At 51.6% G+C, this 24,620-nt stretch overlaps 1 protein-coding gene across 3 annotated transcripts in view; it reads left to right on the top strand.

The window, feature by feature from the left end:
- The window catches only part of EFR3B (EFR3 homolog B), an 86,618-nt gene that overhangs the window by 47,678 nt on the left and 14,320 nt on the right, over positions 1 to 24,620 (top strand). Inside the window, exons 4-12 of one of the 3 annotated variants that reach the window (XM_032353136.1) lie at positions 152 to 302; positions 15,262 to 15,383; positions 18,629 to 18,778; positions 20,256 to 20,390; positions 20,849 to 20,927; positions 21,650 to 21,755; positions 21,979 to 22,140; positions 22,848 to 22,959; positions 23,336 to 23,387. In XM_032353136.1, coding sequence (XP_032209027.1) covers positions 152 to 302; positions 15,262 to 15,383; positions 18,629 to 18,778; positions 20,256 to 20,390; positions 20,849 to 20,927; positions 21,650 to 21,755; positions 21,979 to 22,140; positions 22,848 to 22,959; positions 23,336 to 23,387 — 1,069 coding nt within the window. Of the gene's footprint in view, positions 1 to 151; positions 303 to 15,261; positions 15,384 to 18,628; positions 18,779 to 20,255; positions 20,391 to 20,848; positions 20,928 to 21,619; positions 21,756 to 21,978; positions 22,141 to 22,847; positions 22,960 to 23,335; positions 23,388 to 24,620 lie in introns of all 3 variants that reach the window. The other 2 variants (XM_032353135.1, XM_032353134.1) reach the window with 2 other exon arrangements.

Below are 24,620 nucleotides of genomic sequence, written 5' to 3'. Positions count from 1 at the left end.
CACTAGCTGGAATGGCTGTCCAGACATTAGCATCCTATTGGAAGAGCCTCATTACCCAGATGCTGGCCAGGGGGTCACTGTGCTGATTGTCCCACGCATGCAATGAGCGTGGGACGGGCGTGAAACCCAATGATGGTGCTCCTTTCCCCAGGTACGTGTGCATCGCCATGGAGGCGCTGGACCAATTGCTCATGGCCTGCCATTGCCAGAGCATCAACCTCTTCGTGGAGAGTTTCCTCAAGATGGTGGCCAAGTTGCTGGAGTCAGAGAAGCCCAACCTGCAGATCCTCGGCACCAACTCGGTAAGGAGCCGGTGGGGGTGTGGGGAGTAGGGATTGGAGAGGACCAGGGAGGGGGCAGTTCCTGGAGGACGTCTGGGTCAGCCTTGCTATAATCCATTCCTATTTGGTTTCTGACCCTAAGTATAACTCACCTCTTACCTTCGTGTCTCTCTTTGCGTGAATTAAGGGCTATTTGGTCTTTTAATTTAAATAAATATAGAATAAACAGAATAAATGTTAAAGACAAAGTTCACATAGTAAAGCGTATGATTCTGTGGTTTTTAACATGTTCACAAGGTTGGGCAACCATGGCCACGATCTACTGTGTGTGTATCTTTAGACTGGCGATCTTCAAACGTTTTCTGGTCTTGGATTTTTTTTCCCCTGAAATAATTTTAAGTGGAGCTCCAACGGATATAAAAGTAGATGGAAAGGGAGCTGTTCCTTTGAGGGTGGGGGGTGTCCCGTGCCCTCACAGCGTGGCCCCTGACCCCATGGGGCCCACTTTGAAAGCTGTCAGACAGAGGCATCAGGTAAGTGGGAAGATCACGGGGAAGCCGGAAACGGGACTTCTGGCTCAGTTCTGCCCTTGCCCGGCTGGTGACCTGGAGTGGGCTTTTGTGGACCCGTCTTTCCATCCATACCATGAGCCGACTGAAGTTGGTCCAAGCTCTATAATACTGTTCCCCGTAAAGGGGCTGCTGTCATGAGAGGTTATGGTTTGGGGGGATGTCAAATGGGATGTGTCAAAAACTCCCCAGTTCGTATTTATCTATACATCCTGGCATATCCCGGTGGCTCTCGGTCCTCCTCCCTCCTCTTCGGGGCATACTTTCAGCTCCAGGCCTTCCAGCGGCTTCTCCTTAAAAGCCCTGATAGGCAACCATTTTACAGCTCTCACAAAAGACAAGGCAAAGGTGTGTGCTCTCTTTGCCTTCCCCGGCCTGGCTTTCCTGAATTTTTACTGCACAGATCGCAGCTGCTTTCCTGTCCTACCTGAGCTGAGTTCACCAGAAGATAGTCTTTAAATTTTCATTTTCATTTCCGGGCCCCAAAGTAGCAACGGTGGCCTTCCCTTTCCTCTCCCTAGAAGCCAGCTGCCTTCGACAAATTACACGTACAGTAGCTGAGGGTGAAAAGTCTTTTGTCAGGTTGCCCTGGCAACAGCTTCTGATACTGTTTCATTTGTCCTGTTTAAGAGAACTGTAGTCTAGGAGAGAACGTCTGAACGGAGAATAAGCCAGCCATCATGTATCCAGAGGGCCTCTCCCCAGGGGGGTCGCAGAAGCAGGTGGCTGCCCCAGCTACCCTTCCCCACAGCCAGACCCGGCCCGGCCCGGGTGGCTGTTTTCTTAGCTCCAGCCTCGCCAATTTCCTAGATTCCCCATGACAGCGAGTCCCTGCCTCATCCGCGGAGTGAGTCAGCTCGTGATTCTGGTGCCGCATGCAATGAAGGTTACATAAGGGCAGGCGATAAGTGAAGTCACATCATTACAGTAGAGTCAAAGTCCAGCTTGGGAGGCAGCTTGTGCCCCTCATCCAGATGCTTTTCCCCGCTCTCAAAGCCTGGGACCTCCACAAGCCTCTGCGAGAACGGGGTTCCTCTGCTCCTCGTCATCTTAGAACAGCCAGCCTGCCGGCGCTTGATGTCGTCCTAGAGAGTCTAGCCTGGGAGTTTCAACTGGTTTTCGTGGGGCTTCGAGGCCTCGTGGGGGCAAAGGAGGACCCGGGAGGAGGACTAGAAGGGTCCTGTCTGGAAGTTTGCAACCTTTGGTTTGGATAAAGGGTTTTGCTGCTAGGAAATTAACAGAAAGACACGGAAGGAGGGGGAAAGAGAAAGAAAGAGAAAAGGAAGCTTCCCATGCGATGCTAGCAGCAGATTTGGGGAGCGCTGAAGCAGGGCAGCCTTAAAGCTGCGCAGGGTTCCTCCCTCCCTTCGTCTCTTCCTTTCTTCACCTTTAAGAGGTGTTCGTCCAGCTTGTACTTGATCACCATAAGGATGACGTTGTGTTGAGACTTGTCACAAAATCCAAATTTGCTAACACTAATCCTGCATGTTGCATGCAGTAAAGTGTGATTTTTGAAATGTAAGTGATGTTTTCAAGCCCTTAAGGAGAATATCGAGGTTTTGGAGGTTGATGAGTGCCAGGAAAATCTGCGGAGATGAGAGCCAGTGCCAGCTAAGCTCACTTCACTTGTTCAGGGATTTGCCTGTGTGGATGCACCTGCCTCATTGCCTGACGGGTCCATATGTGTGGCTCAGGGACAGGGATGTGACCATGTGTCTTGACCTTTTGAGATCACTTCCTGATGATAAACTGAAAATATTAAATCTGCAAGCGCCAAGGTCCCCTACATGACCAATCCAATGTGTTAGCCTCATGTATACAAACAGTAAACTCTTAAGAAGATTCATAGGTTACAGTTTGCACTTTGGTCCTTACATCACAACATATACAAAAATTAACTCAAAATAAACAAAGACCTAAACGTAAGAGCTGAAACTACAGAGCTCTTCAAAGAAACTATAGAATCCTGTGTTCATGATCTAGAATTTGGCAGTGGTTGCTTAGGTACAACATCAAAAGCAGAAACAACAAAAAAGAAAAAATAGACCAGCAGACTTCATCAACGACACTACTACGCATCCAACGACACTACTGAGAAAGGGAAAAGACAGCCACAGAATGGGAGAAAATATTTACCAATCATATACCTGATAAGGGTCCAACAACCAGAATGTATAAGAAATTCTTACAACTCAACAACAGAAAGACAACCCAATTAAAAAATGGCCCAGGATTTGAATAGACCTTCCTCCAAAGGCGATCTACAGATGGCCAAGACACAAGTGAAAAGATGCTCAACATCACTAATCATTAGGGAAATACAAGCCAAAACCATGGGCTACCACCTCACAGCCCGGGGATGACCATTAAAAACAAAACAGGGCGCCTGGGTGGCTCAGTGGGTTAAGCCGCTGCCTTCGGCTCAGGTCATGATCTCAGGGTCCTGGGATCGAGTCCCGCATCGGGCTCTCTGCTCAGCAGGCAGCCTGCTTCCTCCTCTCTCTCTCTCTCTCTGCCTGCCTCTCTGCCTACTTGTGATCTCTCTCTGTCAAATAAATAAATAAAATCTTTAAAAAAAAATAAATAAAAATAAAAATAAAAAAAATAAAAACAAAACAAAGGGCGCCTGGGTGGCTCAGTCAGTTAAGCGACTGCCTTCACTCAGGTCATGATCCCAGCGTCCTGGGATCGAGTCCCGAGTTGCGCTTGCTGCTCAGCAGAGAGCCTGCTTTTCCTTCTCCTTCTGCCTACTACTCTGCCTACTCTGTTAAATAAATAAGTAAAATCTTTAAGAAACAAAACAAAACAAAACAAAAACAAAAACACTGTAAAAGACAAATGTTGGCAAGAATGTGTAGAAATCAAAACCCTCATACATTGCTAGTCAAAAGTAAAATGGTGTTGGTACCGTGGAAAACAGGTAAGTGTTTCCTCAAAGTTAAACAGAATTGCTAGAGGACTCAGCAAGTCTTCCTCAGTATAGACCCCCAAGAACTGAAAACAGGTACTCAGACAAATACTGGACACAAATGCTCACAAAAACACCATCCGCCATAGCCAAAAGACGGAAACAGCCCAAAAGTCACATGGTGTGTGATTCCATTTAGATGAGCGTCCTGTCTCGGTCAATCCACAGGTGCAGAAAGCAGAAGACTGCTTGCCTGGGGCTGCGGAAGCGGGCAGTGGTGGTGACTGCTTAGTGGGTGGGTACTGGGGCTCCTTTGGGGATGATAAAATGCTTTAGCTGCAAAATATGAATGTATTAAAGGCCATGGAATTGTGCACTTTAAGAGGGTTAACTTTAGGTTTTGTAAATTTTTTTTAAAGATTTTTATTTATTTATTTGACAGACAGAGATCACAAGTAGGCAGAGAGGCAGAGAGAGAGAGGGGGAGAAGCAGGCTCCCCGCTGAGCAGAGAGCCCGATTCGGGGCTCGATCCCAGGACCCTGAGAGCATGACCTGAACCAAAGGCAGAGGCTTTAACCCACTGAACCATCCAGGCGCCCCAAGGTTTTGTAAATTTTACCTGAAATTTTTTTTAACTGCACCTTCAGGGGCGTCTGTGTGGCTCAGTCATTTAAGCACCTGCCTTCGGCTCAGGTCATGATCTCAGGGTCCCAAGATTGAGCCCCAGTCAGGCTCCCTGCTCAATGGGGAGCCTGGTTCTCCCTCTGCCCCTGCCCCTTCTCCTGCTTGTGCTCTTTCTCTGGCTCAGTCTCTCTTTCCCAAATAAATAAAAATAAAGACAAAACCGCCCTTCCAGCTCTCAGCAGCCCAACGTCAATGGCACACAGGCATTTGTGTTCTCGCTGAACCACCACCTTGGATCAGGCACGCAGAGGCCCTGCAGGGAAGGGTGGCTTCCTTCCTGGCGCTGGAGGGACGCAGGAGCCGGGAGTCCTCTCCCTCTGGGAAAACAGATCTCCCGCTGGGACTTGCCTGTGTCCCGTCCTCCCCATCTCGCCCTCCCCCCAGTCCCCTCCAGACCTCACCTCCAGGATGCCTTTTTCTCGCCCGGGTTCAGCTGCCCCTGGTGCTCCCTTTCTTTGACTCCCTTCCTGGACCAGGTGGGAGCCATTGCTTTCCACCTGTCCGTGCTCCCCCCACCCCCGCCCCCGGCCACACTGCCCTCCCCACCTGAATGGCCCGGTTCGGAGAAGTGCCTCTGAAAACCACAAGACGTGTGGGTCTGGGACTCTGTGGATACCTGCTGCAAAATTTAATTTGGGCTTTCAGGGTGGCTCCTGAGTCCTTTTCTTTTCTTTTTTTTTTTTTTTTTTTTTTTTTGGCTACTGCCCTCACTCACCTTCTCAGTTGTCTCTGCAAATCTTCCTTCCTTTTCTGTCCAATTCGCTCCCATATTGGCTTCCTGGCTTCCTCCGTGTCAGAGGCAGCTTCGCTTTCTCCTGTCCCAGAGACCCTGTTCCTGGGACCCGGTTCCTTCTCTGGTTCCTTCTCTGGTTCCTTCCCTCGGTCGACATGGAAGTTCAAGTCTCTTCCAGTGTCAGTATCAACAAAGTCAGTGAACAAACTCACAAGAAAAAACATACGTTCTGCGTGACTGCAAAGTACCTTTAGCTCACCTGACAAAATGAACAATCATTCCATGATATTTGTTTCATATTTAGTACAAATTTCCCCAATAGTCGCAAATTGTCTTTTATCGCTATTGTTCAAATCTGAATTCAGTACGGGTGATGCGTTGATGTTGTTTTCTGGGGCTCTTCGCCTGTCCCCAGCCCTCTCCTGCCCAGCTTTGCTTTTCATGACACTGACTTCTTGGAGAGACTGGGTTAGCTGGTTTGTGGAATGCCACACACATTCTGGGTTTGTCCGGTTACTTGCTTGTGGCACCTTTTCTTTCACTCTCCTGTTGCCTGTAATTCCTGCAAACTGTAATTATAACAGGAACACAAACGTCTGGGGTCTCAGGTTTTTAATGGGTGCCATCCCAGGTTAGGGTGGTATCAGCTGTCTCTCTCCGTTTTAAAAGTATATCGTTGTCTCTTGCCGGTAGAGATCTGTGGAAAGCGGGCGAGTAACCCATCCCCCATCTTTCCGCCGATGTTTTACCTTTGAGAGCACCTGCTCCTTGTTGACTGCACCTGCTTCCTCAGGCTCCCCTGACTTCCCTGACCCCGTGACCCCAGCTCTTCCCACCTGGTTCATCCTTCTTGGCTCCTGTGGCTGAGTAAGGGTCCCCCAAGGATGTCCACGTTCTAATCCCTGGGACCCGTGAATGTGAACTGAAATGACAAAAGGGCCTTTGCGCATAGGATCAGGCTGAGGATCTTGAGATGGAGAGGTTCTCCCGAGGATTATCCAGGTGGGTCCGATGGCATCGCAGGGATGCTTATAGGTGGGAGTGGGTCAGAGTCAGACAGAAGGTGAATGATGATGGGAGCAGAGGGAAAGAGAGAAAGACTGCTGGCCTTGAAGATGGAGGAAGGGGGCCATGAGCCAAAAGCTGTGGGCGGCTTCTGGAAGCTAAAAAGGGCAAGGAAATGCTCCTCTGGAGCCTCCAGAGCGCACGCAGCCTTGCAGACCCATTGTAGACTTCCGATCTCCAGAACCGTAAGATAATAGATGTGTGTTGTTTTACACCAATGAATTGTGGTGTTATTGCAGCAGCAATCGGAAACGAACAGTTTCCTGTGATGATGCTCTTCCTCTGCACGCCCCTGCAATGCCTGTGGTCTCCCCGGCCCCTGGCGCCCCATCTTCTCATTCGCTGTGCTCCCTCTGGACCCATTCATCAGCTCTTGCGGTTTTGACTGTCATCTCTAGACTGGAAATCCTCCCCCATTCAACGCTGGTGCAGAAACCACCACTAGGAGCCCATGAGCTACATAGAAGGGGCCTCCTTTGGAGGTGGATCAAGTTAGAGTTCCGAGGCCACAGGGGTCAGCAGCAGCAAAGCACAGGGATTCTAGAATAGAGGCAGCTGGTGCTTCCCTGGGTCTCTGTTGACCCGGCCAGCACGTGGGGTAGCTTGGGGCCAGGGGGATCACCTTCTCAGGCAGCTAGGACCAGGCTTTCCCAAAAGACCTTAAACTGTGTCAGTTTTGCAACGAATCTGGACAAAGAGAAGGCATTATGTGGGTAGACAGGAGGCAAATATCCTAGGTCTAGGGGAGGTCCATGCCTCGGCTGGCATTGGCAGGCCATGATCACATCACAGTGGAACTTTCTCTGGCTTTAGTGGAAAGTGCTCCTGGAAGTTGCTATCAACAAGAGGCAGCTGGAGGACCAGGCTGAGGGTGTTACTGTCAAACCCACGCAATGTACAGCATCTGCTTCCCAGCTAGGATTTGTCTCAGCAAAGCTGAGAAGTAGTTCCTGTTTCTCTTGGTGGAGGCCAACACAGCGCCACGGCCTGCAGTCCTAGACCCAGGAAGGAGCTGGGGTTCTGTCTATGCCCAGCATTTTATTTATTTATTTATTTTTAAGATTTTATTTATTTATTCCACAGAGAGAAAATGGACATCAATGGGGGGGCGGGCAGCAGGCAGAGGGCGAAGCAGGCTCCCCGCCGAGCAGGGAGCCCGATGCAGACTCAATCCCAGGACCCCAGGATCATGACCTGAGCTGAAAGCAGACGCTTAACGACTGAGTCACCCAGGTGCCCCTGTGCCCAGCATTTTAAACTGCGGTTCTGTCCTTGACAGCAGGAAATCGTGCAGCTCAGAATGCTTCTGTACGAGAGGGAAAAGCTAACTTCTGCGTGGAGACACTCAGTTGGCACAGAAGTGAGGCCAGCCAGCTCAGCTTCCATTTTCCACACCAGGGAAGAGCTGTTTTTACACTGTCAATATTTGGAGATTGCTTTCCCTTTATTAACTCAGGCCCTTAGGAACTCTCAGTATTCGCATCACAGCCGCTCCTGCCTGCCTCTGCCGGGGGGTGGGGGGGGTGGGGGGTGGGGGGGGGTGGGTGTGATCTGTGATCGCCCCAACAAGCCTGCCACCCTTTGTTGTCTATAAAGAGCTGAGACTTTGATCTTGAAAGGGTGGCCCTAGCAGTGCCTGGGGCCTTTGAAGTGTCACATGTTCAGAATCTTCAGTCTGGGGGCACCTGGGTGGCTCAGTCGGTTGAGAGTCTGCCTTTGGCTCAGGTCATGATCCCGTGATCCCTGGGTCCTGGGAGTGAGCCCCGAATGAGGCTCTTTGCTCAGCAGGAGAGCCGGCTTCTCCTTCTCCCTCTGCCCCTGCCCCTATTCATGCTCTCTCTCTCTCTCTCTCTCTCACACACACACACTCGCTCACTCACTCTAAAATAAATAAATAACATCTTTAAAAATATGAATCTTCAGCTTGTTGCTATGGAGAACTTCATCATTACTATATCTTTTTTTTTTTAAAGATTTTATTTATTTATTTGACAGACAGAGATCTCAAGTAGGCAGAGAGGCAGGCAGAGAGAGAGTGAGGAGGAAGCAGGCTCCCTGCAGAGCAGAGAGCCCAATGCGGGACTCCATCCCAGGACCCTGGGATCCTGACCTGAGCCGAAGGCAGAGGCTTTAACCCACTGAGCCACCCAGGAGCCCTCATCATTACTATATCTTAAAACAAACAAACAACCAAACCCAGCTTTATTATTTCACAATCTTATTCACTAGGCAAGTAGCATTTTAACAAAAGTCGATTGTAAGGTATGAATTAGCAATAATGGGAGCAAAGCAGACAGGAAGTTCCTGGTGTATCACGCGTTAAAAAAAAAAAAATAGGGACGTGTCACACAGGTAAATGGGCCCCTAGTGAGACTCCAAGGAGTGTTCATACCAAGCCAAAAATGCTCTGGGGTTGGGGAGTGGAAATGTCGCCACCACCTCCCCCCCGCCCCATCAACTGGGATGGGTTACTCATACCAAGCTGCTGGTAAGACAACTGCCTTTATTAGCTCCATTTCACAGATGGGGCAACTGAGGCACAAGAAACTTAAGTAACTTGCCCCAGACAAGCTTCATAAGTGGAGGCAGTGGAACTCAGTGATGCAGTCTGGCTCCAGACCCCTTCTTATAACCGTGACATTCTACTATGTCTTGTGACAGGACTGAAGGCCTTCCTCTCACAAAACCCTAGTGTTCCAACCCCATGTCTGCCAGACCTTGGTGGACTTCCTCAGCAGCTATGGGGCCTTGACCAGGGCCCCCATGAAGTACCCCAATTTCACCCTCTGAACCGTGATTACCAAAGGTCCCTGTCAGCCCCTAGAAGCCTCAGGAGCAGCTTGGGGTGGGCTCTCTAGGAGGTGTTTCTTGGGGACTCCACAGACCAGTTCTCCCTGGGGGAGCTACTGGGGGTTGTTGAGTGTGGGCTCATGACCAGATCCCCGGACAGAGCAAGAGTCCCAGCAAACATGGGAATGGAATGGTTGGCCGCCAAAACCTCGAGGCTGCAGCTCACCCCTAGGCCATTTGGGGCCCCAGGGATGGAGCTAAGGCTTGGTCATCTATTCAACCTTTGGTTTAACCCCAAACCACTTCAGTTCAAAGGAAATGGTCTTCAAAGGAGATGACTATCTATTCTGCCTTGCCAACCTCCTTTACCAACATTTTCCCAGCGTCCTGCATAAGCAGTCTCCCTCCCAGCCTGACTGGAAACATTTCCAGAGCTACTGGTCCAGCCTGCCAGTACAGGGACAAAAGACATAGAGTCTGTAGACCTGCTGCTTCAGAACCTCCAGGGTGGAAGTTGCCTGAGGGATGGCTCTTCAGAATGCAGATACCTGGGCCCACTCCCCAGATAATCGTGTTCACCAGTCCTGGGGTGGCTCAGAAGTCTGCATTTTCCACAAGCTCCCCAGATCATTCCAAGACACAGTAAGATTTAAAAACCAGGGCACCTGGGTGGCTCAGTTGGTTAAGAGGCTGCCTTCAACTCAGGTCATGATCCCAGGATCCAGGGATCGAGCCCCGCATTAGGCTCACTGCTCAGCGAGGGGTCTGCTTCTCCCTCTCCCTCTGCCTGCCGCTCCCCCAATTTGTGCTCTCTCTGTCAAATAAATAAATAAAGGGCGCCTGGGTGGCTCAGTCGATAAGCGACTGCCTTCAGCTCATTTCAAGATCCCAGGATCCTGGGATCGAGGCCCACATCTGGCTCCTTGCTCGGCGGGAAGCCTGCTTCTCCCTCCCACTCCCCCTGCTTGTGTTCCCTCTCTCTCTGTCTCTCTGTCAAATACATAAATAAAATCTTTTTAAAAATAAATAAATAAATAAAATCTTTAAATTAAATTTTAAAAACCGCTGGTAGAAGGCAAAGAACATGAGAGTATCAGAATTCCCAAGTTTGCGGCCCAAATCCGCCTGTCACAGCTCGCTGACCTGAAGTAACTCAGTTGCTCCCTTACAGCCTCAGTTTCCTTATCTTCACAATGGGAGCAACATAGACCCTGCCAAACTCCCGGGTTTGCCAACAATTACATCGGATAAGGCATGTTTGGGTAGGCTGAAGAATGGCCCCCAAAAGAGATCTATGTGCTGATCCCTAGAACCTGTGAACATCCCGTTCTGTGGAGACAGGATCTCTGCAGATGTGAATAAAACTAAGGATCATGAAACGGGGGGGTTATCCTGGAGTAGCCCCAGGAGCCTTTCGTGCTGTCTCAAGGGTCTTAGGAGAGGGAGAAGACGGGGTGAAGGCGGAGACAGAGGCCGTCCTGACGCAGCCCCAGGGAACTGGGGTGAGGTGCCCTTGAAATGTCGTAGGTGCCTTAGAAATATTTAATGTTGTTATGACAGGATGTCAGCGTTAGGGGCTGCTTTTGCGTATGGCTCCCATCCACATCCGGTGGGAAAGATGGGCGGGGCCTGCTGTGGCCCCACCCCATACACATTCCTTTCTATAAATAGCCTTCTCTAGGGCCCCTGCCTTTTGCACATTTTGAGGACTTCAACAGAACAAGGTACTAGTTAAACGGAGGCAAACAGGCTTCACCAAAGCCATACTGGAAATGGGTTTTTCTGGTCAGGTGGGATGAGAACGTGCACTGAGAACAGACCCCTGGTTACTGAGCGGGGGTCTTTGATGATCTTGCACTGCTGAATCCTGTAAGACCCGTACAAAGTTACAGCCTCAGGGCGCCTGAGTGGTCAGGGAGTTAAGCCTCCGACTCTTGGTTTCAGGTCATAATCTCCCAGAGCCTGCTTAAGATTCTTTCTCTCTCCCTCTGCCTCTCCCCCACCTCTTAAAAAGAAAAGTTTAAGCCTCTTAGAAATAAGAACCTTGCTAATATGAAAACTTGGACTCACAGAGTTCCTGTTATAACAGGAACTTGGGGAGCTTTTCTTAATTATTTCTAATGTATTCACATTCCTAGGAGATGATGTGTGCATTTTAAAGAGAAGAAAACGAACGTTCAGCTGGTTTGTCCCTGGTCTTGCAGTGATGACTGCTGGCTATCCCATAGTCCCACCCTCTTGCCCCTCAGTGCAGTGCTCTGTCCTAGTGCCCTAAATGACCTCAGTCCCTGAATGGCACCTGGAGGGGGCGTGGTCACCCCCGCCCCCATATCCCCTGCCCTCTGCTGCAGCCCTCACTCCCATCCTCAGCCACCAGTTCCCTGGGGGGTAGCAAAAACTAGTTTCCTTCTCTCCACACCTCCAGGCATCACATTTGAGGTGTGTTACCTGCATGGTCCGTGCTACCCAGCTGGACCCCTCCTCTGTGTTTGCCTGGCCGGGCCTGTGTTGATGACATGAAAAGGACAAGGGTCACGCTGTCTAGCCCCCGAGCTGACAGACCAGACCACAGTCACCACGGTCACTGCAGCACTGTTCCCTGAGCTAGCCAGGCACTGTGCTAGTCATTCTGCATATGTCCCCACGTTTAATCCTGGTGACCATTCGGTGTCCTACTGTCCCTACTTCACCAAGGAGGAGGCAGTGGCTCAGAAATTTTACAACATGTTCACAGTCACACAGAGGATAAGAGGCAGAGTAAGGAGGTGGCCGTCTACCTGTGGCCCCAGCACCATAGGGAGGACCACTGTCTACTTAAATGGAAGAACTCTCTTGCTGAAAGCAAAATTTGAGAAGACGCAGACCTGAATTCCCAGGGAGGAAGGGTGCAGAGGAGTGAAAATCCAGGGACACAGACAGTCACAGAAGAAAAGAATGAGGACAATTTCCAGTGTGGTTAGCAGCTGGAGCTGGCCCTCAGATCCAGAAGAAACTAAAAAGGCCACAGGATGATCCAGAAGAACAGATCCAGAAGAAACTAAAAAGGCCACCCCGGTTGTAGAAAAGGGATCCCCAGGCATGTTTTCTATCCCACGTTACCAGTGTGGCTGCCGTGGAATTTTCGGTTTTTAAATATCGATCATATCTCAATTCTAACCTTATAGCCTGTGGGTATGAGTCAAAATATTTAGCAGCTTGAACAGCATGGGTAATGGCCAGACTCAACAGCACTGGGCATGACAAGCACTTGGGCTGTGCCGCTAGGCCATGCCCCTGACTGGGGTCTGGCCTCCTCGTGGCTTCACGGAGCTTAGAAGAGGAGGAAAGTCAAAGTGGAAATTGCACAGAGATCAGGCATCGGTTCAGAGAAGCGTCCGTGTCCGTGGTGTGAGGAAGACGGGAGGCCAGGTTGTCCACTAGCGACCAGGCAGTGTTTCTCAAATGGGGGCCGTCCCATCAGGTCTCCTGGGACTGACCATGCTACAAGGTCAACCCCTGGGCCTCCTCCCAGAGTGACTCAGCATGTCTGGGGACCGCGCTGCCAATCCATGTGGCTCTGGAGCTCTGTGGCTCTGTTTACCATAATCTGTCTCTCACTTAGAGTCATTCTAAGAAGAGATGACGTGTGTAAAATGCTTGGGGTGGCCCTCCTAAACCAGTGAACTTGAGGTCTGGGCGTTTGTTCCCCTGACATACATCTGAGTCTACCCCCAGTCAGTAAATGTGAGAGATGAAATCTTTGACTATTTCTCCCTCTTTATTATGGTCTCTTGTTTTAATACTTTCAAATGCATATTCTCTTGCATACACTTGGGTTGTCTTATTTTAAGCTGCCTCATCATATGGGAAGTACATACAGTATAAGAAAAAAATTAAGGGGCACCTGGGTGGCTCATTTAGTTTTAATCCTCTGCCTTTGGCTCAGGTCATGATCTCAGGGTCCTGGGATGGAGCCCCACATCGGGCTTCCTGCTCAACCGAGAGCCTGCTTCTCCCTCTCCCTCTGCCCTCCCCCTGCTCTTGCGCGGGCACAGTCTCTCCCTCTCCCTCTCAAATAAATTTTTTAAAAATCTTTTTTTAAAAAATGAAGACTCTTAGTGAATGATGACTGCAGTATTTATTCACATACGGGAAAACCAAACCATAAGAGAAGTTCAAAGTCCCGCTCAAAAGTCATGCTGCCAGTGAGGGGCCCCTGGGTGGCTCAGTGGGTTAAGCCTCTGCCTTTGGCTCAGGTCATGATCTCAGGGTCCTGGGCTCGAGCCCCACATCAGGCTCTCTGCTCAGCGGAGAACCTGCTTCCTCCTCTCTCTGCCTGCTTCTCTGCCTACCTGTAATCTCTATTAAATAAATAAATAAAATCTTAAAAAAAAAAAAAGTCATGTTGCCAGTGAGAGTAGATCTGCTGTGTGTCCCCTTTGAGTAGATGGACACCCTGACCACGCCAGACTCCCACGGTGAGGAGGGAAGGGCGGCCAGGGATCATCCTATCGGTAGGTATGAGCAGGCATGAGCCCAAACTTCGCTTGAACCTTTGGATCAACCTACCTGTGTGTTCTAACTAACCTTTGGGGACTTAAGAAGTTCACGTAGCCGAAGGCTGACTTTATCGTTGTTTCTAGAATTCCTGAACTTACATCTAATCAATGAATTAATCTAATCAACTTACGATCTATCAATGATGGATTACCACTATGCCTCTTCTGCAGAACCCCATCAATAATGCAAGCAGGGTCCTTTGGATTTATTGCTAATATCAGAATATTCGCTTCCAAATAGAGGTTTACATTTCAGATGTTAACTTGGAAAGCAAGATCTCCTCATCTGCTTTGTATGTTGAGATTCGTTCAGCCAGCAGAAAATAAATGTATATTTATTAGTGAAAGAAACATTAATGATGTTGGTGCAAGCTGCTAATTGTCATCCAGAAAAGTGAACAAATTTTGAGTAGTTACATAGAGAAACAGATTGGAATTGGTAATGAATATTATGAGTGCATTAACTAGATGATTTTAGAAATAATAGCATATCCTTTTAGAGCCAAGAAATGTTTATAAAAATTAAATAATGCAAGACAGAGTCATGGAGAATAGATTTTATTATAAGCGTTATCTTTTGAGTTGTTTGCAGTACTAAATTTATAACATTAAACAAAATAGCCTATAAGAATTATACTTAATTTTTAGCAATTTAACTCTACTTAGTCCCTGATTCTTGCTTCTCTGTGGGAGTCCATTGAAATTAAGTCCCTATTTAGAATTGCAAATGTGCAGCCGGGTGGCAGAAGGAATCCAGCCCTGATAATACTGAGCTAGACTTAACAGAACTGAATCCGCAAACTTTAAAAACGTGCTCAAATTTGAAGCAATAGGGGTGCCTGGGTGGCTCAGTTGGTCAAGAGTCTGCCTTTGGCTCAGGTCATGATCTCGGGATCCTGGGATCGAGTCCTGCATCAGGGCTCCCGGCTCAGTAAGGAGTCTGCTTGTCCCTCCCTACATCCCAATCCCCCGTGCACACTCTCTCTCTCTCGTTAATAAATAAAATCTTTAAACATAAATTAATTAATAAATAAATTTAAATAATAAAATGGAATTACATTTTTATAAATTATATTTATTAACATATAATGTAGTATTTGCCCCAGGGGTACAGGTCTGTGAATCATCAGGCTGACACATCTCACAGCACTCCCCATAGCACATACCCTCCCCAGTGACCATCACCCAGCCACCCTCTCCCTACGGAATTACATTTTAAAATTGAATTTCAGGTTTGTTCTTGTTTCCCAGAATTCATCCTAAAGTGTTGAGACACGGTTTGGCGTTGGCTTTGGCTGTTTCAGTTCATCCGTGACTGCCTCTGGGCCTCCGTGTGTTTGGTGCAGCTCTGGGCATCGAAGGGGGCAGGAGCTTAAGAGAGTCGCCTTCGTGTCCTCGCCTGTTCCATCCTCTGCTCACCTCTGCGGGGATGGGCTGAAAGGGGCCATGGGTCCGGTCGTGTAGACGGGAAGGGCAAGCAGGATTTGGAATCCACGGAGACGTGGAGACTGGGTGTGCTGTGGGAAGCAGAGCTGAGCCACGTCCTGGAACGCGTGGCTCCCGGGTGTGTATGTCGCCTGGCTTTACTAGGGCAGGGGGCCTTGGGATGGCAAGCGCCAGAGCCCAGAGCCCGAAGGTGAAGAGCACAGTGGGTCACCTCTCACCTGCACATCTCTCCTTCCTCCCGGGCAGTTTGTGAAGTTTGCCAACATCGAGGAGGACACCCCATCCTATCACCGGAGCTATGACTTCTTTGTGTCCCGCTTCAGTGAAATGTGCCACTCCAGCCACGATGACACGGAAATCAAAACCAAGTGAGTAGGGGAGGCGAGGGGGCCCACTCAGCTAAGGGCAGAAGCATCGAGGGGTTGTACAGCGTTCCCAGCCCAGAGCACACTGTCTGACCTCAGCCGCATTGACCTTGGCTCTGGCATCGCTGGGGAGGGAGGGAAACACCTGGCAGGACGTATGTGGGCAAGTGGGCAGAGCTGGACTCCCAGCTTGTGCTTTCAAAGGAAAATCTTCTGGGGCACGAAATAGGAGCAGATGGAAGGCAATGGTCTTGGGAACCAAATCTGAGCACACTTATACACACATGCACAGACCTGTGTTTTTTTGTTCAGGGGTACGTGCATTTATACACACCCAGAAATACACCCACTTGCCACTATCCATCACCACATACATCTGCCGATACAAAACCCAAGTCTTCACATTGGCTGATCTCTGTGGGCATCCTGGCTTTGTGTCTTCCACTAACCCCTGGCTCATTCCCCTCCAGCCACACAGGCCTCCTTACTGCCCACAAACACACCAAGGACATTCCTGCCACAGGGCCTTTGCACCATCTGTTCCTGTGCCTGGAATGCTTCCTCCATAGATCTGTCTAGCTCACTTGCTTTCCCCCTGCAAGCCCTTGCTCAAATAACTCCTGGTCAACACCACCTTCTCTCAAACATCCCACATACCCTCTTCTCTTCTCCCTTGCCCTGCTCTGTTTTCCCCGCATAGTACAATCCCCTTAATGACACGCTTATTGTTTCTGACTCTTTGTCGGTCCCCCAGCAGAATATAAATTCTGGGAGGCCAAGAATCATCATTTTGTTCACTGCTGCCTCTCAGGTGCAGCAGCACTGCCTGGGGACCAGTAGGCGCTCAATAAACAGTCACTGAGTGAATGAATGAGTGAATGAATGAATGCTTTCTTTTTTTAAGATTTTATTTCTTTTATGTCATCTCTGTGCCTAACGTGGAGCTCGAACTCACAACCCCAAGATCAAGGGTCGGATGCTCTGCCAACAGAGCAAGCCAGGTGCAAAGAATGAATGCTTTCAGATAAATGTCCTGAATTACGTTCAGACACAAACTTACCAAGTTCTTCAACTCACAGAAACACACTTATCCACATAGAATGAAAACTTCTCAAATAAAATCACAAAGACATTATGTGAACATATGCCCACAGAAGATAAGGGGGACAGAGCATCAGACCAATGGAGCAGTGCCTGAGCAAGGAAACAGGGAATTGGGGTTTGCGCTAAGTCTCGTCGTAGAACGATAAGGTGCAAAACGATTAGAAGGGGGCCTCTGCCCAAATGGGGTGTGTTTGTGTTATCAACTCGGGGAGGCCCTATGACATGGAGAATATGTTCAAAGGGGACAAAGAAGGAAGGAGAAGGGAAGAGAAGGGAGAGGCCAGGGGGAGTCAGAGCGAGGAGGCTTGGCGGCTGACGTTGATGGTGGTATGCCCAGAGCAGCCCAATTCTCCAGTGCTTTGTTCCAGAACCCAGCCACTGGCTTGGAGGGGCCCTGAGTGCCATGTTTTGTGCAGCAGCAGGGCCAGGGAGCCCTGCTGATGGTCTGGGTTGAAGGAACCGAAAATGAACCCTACCATCCCGCAGAGAGCCAGTTCCCAACGCTGTGAGCCTGTGGAACATCTCCAGGGCAGGTCACCCTGTGAGTGGTTGGCAGGATCCCCTCTTCCTCAGGCCCCCATTTCTTAATATAGTCATGGACTCTGGAAGGGTGCTACCTCAGTGCCTTCGACGGGTAGTGGGGGCCCCTGGGGGAAGGAGCCCCTTGTCATCTCCCCAGCACTGGCCCTGCCGTAGCCCCCTCACTGCAGATGGGCTCTAAAGAGACAGAAGGTTCTGGAACAGTTGGGGCATGTCTGGGGGCAGGTGCTGGGGAAGGCACAGGACTGGAGCTTGGTGTGGCTGTAACAGGGGCCGGTCATTCAGGCCATACTGAGCTTTCAGAAGGGGGAGCAGAGGGAACATCCCTGTGCCACCACACACACACACACACACACACACACACGCACACACGCACACACGACATGGTGGGGGAAGAGGGCACAGAAGCAGACGTCTGTCAGCCCTGTGTTGTGACAGCATTGGGATGTATGGCCCGTGGGGAGGACGGTGGCTGAGGTTGTTTGCTCCTGGCACCTGAGCAGGGCCATTAGTGCCCACAGACAGCACGTGCCAACCCTGAAAGGAAGGCCTGCCAGGGTGACAGGTGTTTCTGGCATAAGTTATCCTTTTTCTTTCTGTCAGCCTCCCTGTGCCCCTTTTCCCCAAGAGCCCCCTGTTGTTCATTCACAGCCCCAGCAGGGCCCAGAGCCCCTTTCCAAGAACAACACTTGGGTCTTATAAATAAGAGTGTGTGTTCGGCAGGGGGAGGGGAGGGGTGGGAGGGGTCCCTTGGGTTCAGATACTCCCCAGGCCCCTTGCTCTTGGTTAAGCCTCCGATGGGCCCATGACAGGGAGCCATAAGAGGAGCAGGTCTCTCTGAGGGCCTGGTCTTTGGGGCTTTATTTTGAAAGGGTCGGTCAGCTCCAGGTGCCGTGGAATGAAATGTGTACATATGTGGGAGGCATTCTGGAGAGACGGAATTAATTCACATTCACACATAAGGAAGCCCTGGGGAGGAAACCAGCCAGGCCTGGTTTCTTGCCGGCCAGGCTCTCTTGGGTGGGACATAGGAGCCCAGAGTGCTTGGGATGTATTTCTTCTGTGCATTAGGAAGTACCTTGTTTTCTGTTTTTTTAAAAGATTTTACTTATTTATCTGACAGAGAGAGATCACAAGTAGGCAGAGAGGCAGGCAGAGAGAGAGGAGGAAGCGGGTTCCCTGCTGAGCAGAGAGCCCAATGCGGGGCCCATTCGAAGACCCTGAGATCATGACCTGAGCAGAAGGCAGAGGCTTAACCCACTGAGCCACCCAGGTGACCCTAGGACGTACCTTGTAACCCAGAACCAGGAGTAAGAATAGTGAGGGGGACGCTATTCTAGTTACTTCGCTCTTAAGTCTGCATAGCCTCTGGCTCAGGGTCTTGACCTGAGTGGGGCAGGATCAAAGCAGCTCATGTCCACTTGCACAGGAAGCCGGCCGGCCAGGAGGCTGAGTCACACGGAGGGTAGAAGGTGGGCTCCCTTCTGCCTTTGGATGGATGAATGCATCCCCGGTCCCCACACCGTGCTCCTCCCCTTGCCACAGAAGCCAGGCTTCTCCGGGCTGGAGGATTTCATGACTCCGTGTTGCCCTTTTTCTTCCAGAATCAGAATGTCAGGCATCAAAGGTCTGCAAGGGGTGGTGAGGAAGACAGTGAACGATGAATTGCAAGCCAATATCTGGGACCCACAGCACATGGACAAAATTGTCCCATCACTGCTTTTCAATCTGCAGCACATAGAGGAGGCAGAGAGGTAAGCAGTCGAGGCAGGAGCTCGGGCAGCAGCCATGCACGGTCCTCCCGGGCTGCCTCTGCCATCTGCTTGGGAACCACAGGGCTTGGGCTGGCTGGTAAAGCCTAATTAAAAGGCTAGCTATCTTGGTTTTTGTGGCTTGTTATGCAATGCATCCAAGGCCGGCTCCCTAGGAGCCTTGGCTCTGGCCTTCTGCCAGCTTGCTGCACCCCCTAAGGTCTGCGTTCAGTGAAGGAAGGACAGTAACCGTGCTGGGTTCCCTAAGGGTAAGTGCGAGCTGGTCAGAACACAAAGAAGAAAAGTCGGTTACCTCTGTCTCTCTGAAAGCAGCAGGCCAAGGAGGTTTGAAAGCACCTTTCATGGCTCCAGTGGCTGAGGACTTTCCCTTCCTCCCTCCCTTCCTAATGGCACTGCAGGCCCCTAAAACTAGCTTGACCAGCCAGCAGCCCCTGGACACTAGTTGCAGATGCTGGGTTTGAATCTGGGAGCCCTCAGACAGGGGGTTCAGTGTGTCCCAGCCCCTCGCTCTTCCCATCTGTAAAATGGAATGCAGGGAAAGGCTCGTGTTGCTGTCCACCTGGGCTGTGCCTGGCGAGGTGTGAGAACAGCAGGTTCCTCCCTCCCTCCCTCTGACTCCCTGGGGCTGGTGAAGCTGGGGACAGGCTGGGGGGAAGGAAGTGTGGCCCTCTGGGGGCCGTTCCTGGAACTGCACCTCACCCCCGATCCTGGCCTGTGGACTCTAGGGGTCTCAGCCCCCAGAGAGAGACATGAGGCTCGTTCTTCTGTCCAGATCCAGCCCCTGTGACTGAGGTACCACTGACTCCCACTTGCGCCAGCCGCCTTGCCTTTCTTTTTCCTCTCCCTCTCTCCTCCGCTTTCTTTTGCTTTTTCTATTACTCGGCCTCCCTCTCTTTCACACTCAATCTTTTTCCTTCCCAGGCTTTGGGGAATGGAGACACAGTGGTCTGTGCCTCCCAGACCTGTGATGTGCAGGCTCTCTGTCCTTCCTGCGGGGACACCTGTGCTCAAGGATTTCCGGAAAGAGAATTCGACCCTTCTCCCATGATCTTCCTCCATCCTGGGGTCCTTGACTCTGTTTCATCTCTGACAGTCAGGATATCTCCCACATTATCTCTGCAGCCCACATCAAATTCCTGCCTGTCCCAGTGCACCGCCTGCAAGGACGCAGTGTGGAAACGCAGGCTGCCGGGGCGCCTGGGTGGTGCAGTCGGTTAAGCGTCTGCCTTTGGCTCAGATCATGATCTCAGGGTGGAGATGGAGGCTCGCATCGGGCTCCCTGCTCAGCGGGAAGGCTGCTTCTCCCTCTCCCACTCTCCCTGCTTGTGCCCTCTCTCTCTCTCTCTCTAATAAATAAGTAAAATCATCTTTAAAAAAAGAAAAAAGAAATGCAAGCTGCACAAAGACTGATTCGAGCTTTGCTCGCCATCACTTACCCACGTGCTGCTTGTTTCCACAGCCGCTCTCCCTCGCCCCTCCAAGCACCAGAGAAGGAGAAAGAGAACCCAGCAGAGCTGGCCGAGAGGTGCCTTCGGGAATTGCTGGGCCGCGCTGCCTTTGGCAACATCAAAAATGCCATCAAGCCTGTTCTCATGTGAGTGCCGTCGGCCCCCACCCCAGCCCTCAGAGAACTTTCAGGTCCTGGCATCTTGCTGACTCGGGGAGAAGGGAAAGAGGTGTTACGGTGGTGGTCCTTTGCCCAAGATGGTCCCTTGTCTGTGCCTGTGTGACAGCAGAAGCTACCACACAGTGGCCAAGAGCAGTGTTGGGGAGAGGTGCTGGTAGGAGGCCCAGAAACCAGAGGAAGGTGCCCAGCTTCACTCCTGAGTCCACAGCTGCGGAACTCTGTTCTTGGCTTCCCTCCGGTTCCCATGAGGGGACAGCCCCGGGGTCCTCATCCTCCTCCCCCCCGCCACCTGTAAAGCCTTCCTCACCTGGGAGCTCTGCCAGGGGCTGGGTCTCTGGGGAGGCTCCTCTCCCCCCAAGCTTGTCTGTTCTCCCTACCATTGCTTTACCTTTCATAGCCATCCCCTCGTGTTTTCTCCCTCACAGCCACCTGGATAACCATTCTCTCTGGGAACCCAAGGTCTTTGCCATCCGTTGCTTTAAAATCATCATGTACTCAATTCAGGTACGGCGGCTTCCCCCTCCAGCTTGTGGACTGGCCAAGGGCACCTCGGGGAGCAGGCCGGTGTGCTAAAGGAGAAAGCTAGCCATCCTCTGACTTCTCCCCAGCCCCCAGGTGTCTCAACGTGCTGCTTCATCTGGCTGGGAGGAAGGGCAGGCTTTAGTTTTGTTTCTGATATAGCACAGATCAATACTTTATAAAATACAATTAAAAAGAATCCTTTAAAAAAGCAAATGAAAAGCTCATGTAAAATACAAGCCCCTAGACCCCACTCACCCCACAGCCTGATGACGTTGCTTACTAAGCCCTTATTCTCGAGGTTTCTACTGTCCCAGTGTAATCAGGCTACACTTTGTGCAGCATGGGACTAAACCCGGTGGCCTGTGGTGGTCCTTACCAGTATGACCTGGGACCCAGGAACAATGAAAAGAAAGACCAAAAAATTGATTTTTGACGCGTTTGAAGTGGAAGGGCCCAGGGCAACTCGAAATCAAGGTCGTCCCTGGGATGGGGCTTCTGCTCCTGTGGGACCAGGGGGAAGGGACTGAGGAGACATGGACACCACCTCCAGTGCCCACTGGCCTCAGGACCTCACCTTCGTCCACGCCGGCCGTTGCGTCCCAGTCGAGAGCTGCCCTGGCGCAGAGGCCGCGTGGGGGTTGCGGTTTGGGGCCAGCACGTCTTCCTCCCCCCAGCCGCAGCACTCCCACCTGGTTATCCAGCAGCTCCTGAGCCACCTGGACGCCAACAGCCGCAGCGCGGCCACGGTGCGGGCGGGCATCGTGGAGGTCCTGTCGGAAGCTGCCGTCATCGCGGCCACCGGCTCCGTCGGTAAGGGGGCCCCGAGGGACAGCGTGGGGGCCCCGGAAGCCTCCAAGGACAAAGCCCTGCCCTCGGCGGGAGGCTGCCTCCCCCTCCAGAAAAGGGCAAGGGAGCGCGGGGAGGGGGCAGAGGAAGGCCCCGGCTGGATTGCAAGACCGGGCAGAACGAGCGGGGGTGCCAGCCCTGGATTTCGGGTCTCCCCCTCCCTGTGCCCCGCCCCCGCTACGCTCAGGGCCCACGGTGCTGGAGATGTTCAACACTCTGCTGAGGCAGCTGCGGCTCAGCATCGACTACGCTCTCACCGGGAGCTACGACGGGGCCATCAGCCTGGGCACCAAGATCATCAAAGAGCACGAAGAGCGCATGTTCCAAGAGGCTGTCATCAAGACCATAGGTGGGACCCGGGGCGGGGCCATGGTGGGCGGGGCCATGGTGGGCGGGGCCGGTGGTGGGGCGGGGCCAGGTGCCGCAGCGTCCGCCGGGGTTGGAAGGGGCAGGGGGCTGCCTCCACCGGGACCGCGCTCCGACGCTGCAGGAAAGTCATCGGCTCAGGTTGCGTTACCCGCGGTCGTCGGAGGAGATGGAGTCCGTCGGCGGCACGCACAGCTCTCGGACTGGCCGGGGTCGGGCGTGAGGGAGAGCGCAGAACGACGTCCGCGGGTTGCTCAGGCGGGACTTTGGATCAGAGGCGGAGAGTCGCGAACTCTTCCCGCCCCCGACCCCATCAGGCCCGTCGTAGCCGCCACGCGGGAGCGATTGGTGGGGAGAAGCGAGGAAGAGGAGAGGCGGGAGGGAGGAAAGGGAGAAGGCCGTGGATGCGCACGTGCATGCGGACGGGGAGAACCGGACGGCCACCTCCGAGCTTGCAGAGCGGGTCACTTCAGAGCCGCCCTGGCTTAGCACCAGGGCGCTCCCCTCTCCTTCCCAGAGACGCTGACCACGGCCTGCGGAATGACGAGCGAAGGTTTCTCCCTCCGCGTCTTAGTTGTCTCCCTAGGGACGCAGCCCGCACTCTGGGCGGTAGTTTGTCCAGTTGAGCGGCGGAGCGGAGACCTGGCAGCCGGCAGCCCCACCTGAGCCAACCGCGTCTCCTTCCTGCAGGCTCCTTTGCCAGCACGTTGCCCACGTATCAGCGCTCCGAGGTGATCCTCTTCATCATGAGCAAGGTCCCGCTGCCTTCCCTGCATCATCCCATGGAGACAGGGAAGACAGGGTAAGCCCAGCCTTGCTGCCCTTTCTCCCCTATTGGCCAAAATTCCACCCCAGCTTCCCTTCCCGTCTTTTCTCCCTTACTTCGCTTTAATTTTCCTGGTCCTGCCCTCACTTTTCTTCTACTCTCAAATCCCTCAGCAGTCTTTAGTGGGGCCCTTGGAGCCCACAACAATTCCTCAGGCTGCCCCATCAATAACTACTTCCCACCTTTGGGGCAAGCCGTTAATTCTCTGGTCTACTTCCTGGCTCTGGAAGTCAACTGTCCTGGGAAACAAGCTTAATGGAGAATCTAGTCACAAGGGGAACCTGGGCAGGCAAATGTGGGGTCTCTCCCCCACATCACCATCCTGGTGAGTATTTGTGTCTCTGGTCTACAGAGAGAACAGGAACCGGCTGACCCAGATTATGCTGCTGAAATCCCTCCTTCAGGTGAGCCTCTCCTGTCCCCAGTCCTGCTCTGACCCTACAGGAGGCAACTCCTCCTAAGGGACCAAGAGAAGGCTACCACATACAGTTGCGCAGGTTGCACACTGCACAAATAGGTCCGGCTTGAAGGGTGACTAGGGGGCTGAAATCTAGCCTGTGTTACACTCATTAGCAGTCTGGGCATCCACAGAGCTGGATCATCCGGAGCAGGCAGGGCACTGCTCCTAATTTTCACAAAGGTTCCTTATCAGCTACTAATAGCCTTGTCACTCAAACATTATCTCTGAATTGGGATGCTAACTTTGGTTCCTGCCCTTTTTTCCCCTTCCAAGTACCTCCCTAGGTCCCTTCCACCTGTTTCCCCCTCAGCACTTGTGCCCACCTCAGTCTGCCTTTCCCTTCATCGGGATTTTACATTCCTCTTTACATCTTTGCAACCATCACTGGAGTCCAGATCTTCAAAAGCCATCTCATGACCAACTTGTTAGAACATATATGGACTCGGTGGAGATTTGGAGCCATGAGTCTGAGTGGGGTCCTGGAATCTGTTTGTAACGGGCTCCCCAGGGATTCTTACACACATCTAGCTGTGGAAATCTCACAGCTAGATTCTCCTCATGGTTGTCCTTATCTCCATCTGTCCTCATCAATCAGACATACAACCACAAGGAGAATCTTCTAGAAATGATGCTCCCTACACGTTGCTCCATTTTAAATAGTAGGTGCCCGTGTACAATTGACATGCCTCCAGATTTCACACCTCTCAGACTGAGGTGGGAGATCCCCAGGCGCCTTCCCCTCCCTGACTCCCCATCTCAACCCTCAGCCCCAATCTCTGTTCCAGCCCTGCTGATCTGCACCCCCCACCCGCTCCCGAGCCCACGCCGATCATGCCACTGTATTTTTATAAAGGCTTTTCATGCTGGCACTGCCCACATCTGGTGACCTCCTTGGTCTGTGTGCTCCTATCATTTCTGCTGAGCTTGCCCTCACTGTACCCAGCTCCTAATCAAGGTGACAGTTTGGGGGGCACTCACACCCCCCTTTAGCTGATGTTTACTATTGATGCCACCAGGCCTTGCTAGATCCCCTAGGGTCTGCTGAATCATCAAAGGCATTGTTTTACCATTTGGATTTAACCGTCAATATTGTTTTGCTGCTTTTGTTTTTTGTGGGTTTTTAAAAATTTTTTTTGTTTTCATTTAAATTCAATTAATTAACAGATAATATATTATT

The sequence above is a fragment of the Mustela erminea genome, chromosome 7 (assembly GCF_009829155.1).
Source record: "Mustela erminea isolate mMusErm1 chromosome 7, mMusErm1.Pri, whole genome shotgun sequence".
In the NCBI taxonomy this organism is placed as follows: domain Eukaryota; kingdom Metazoa; phylum Chordata; class Mammalia; order Carnivora; family Mustelidae; genus Mustela; species Mustela erminea.
Note: the sequence above shows the minus strand (reverse complement) of the source record. Positions and strands in the feature narration are given on the sequence as shown.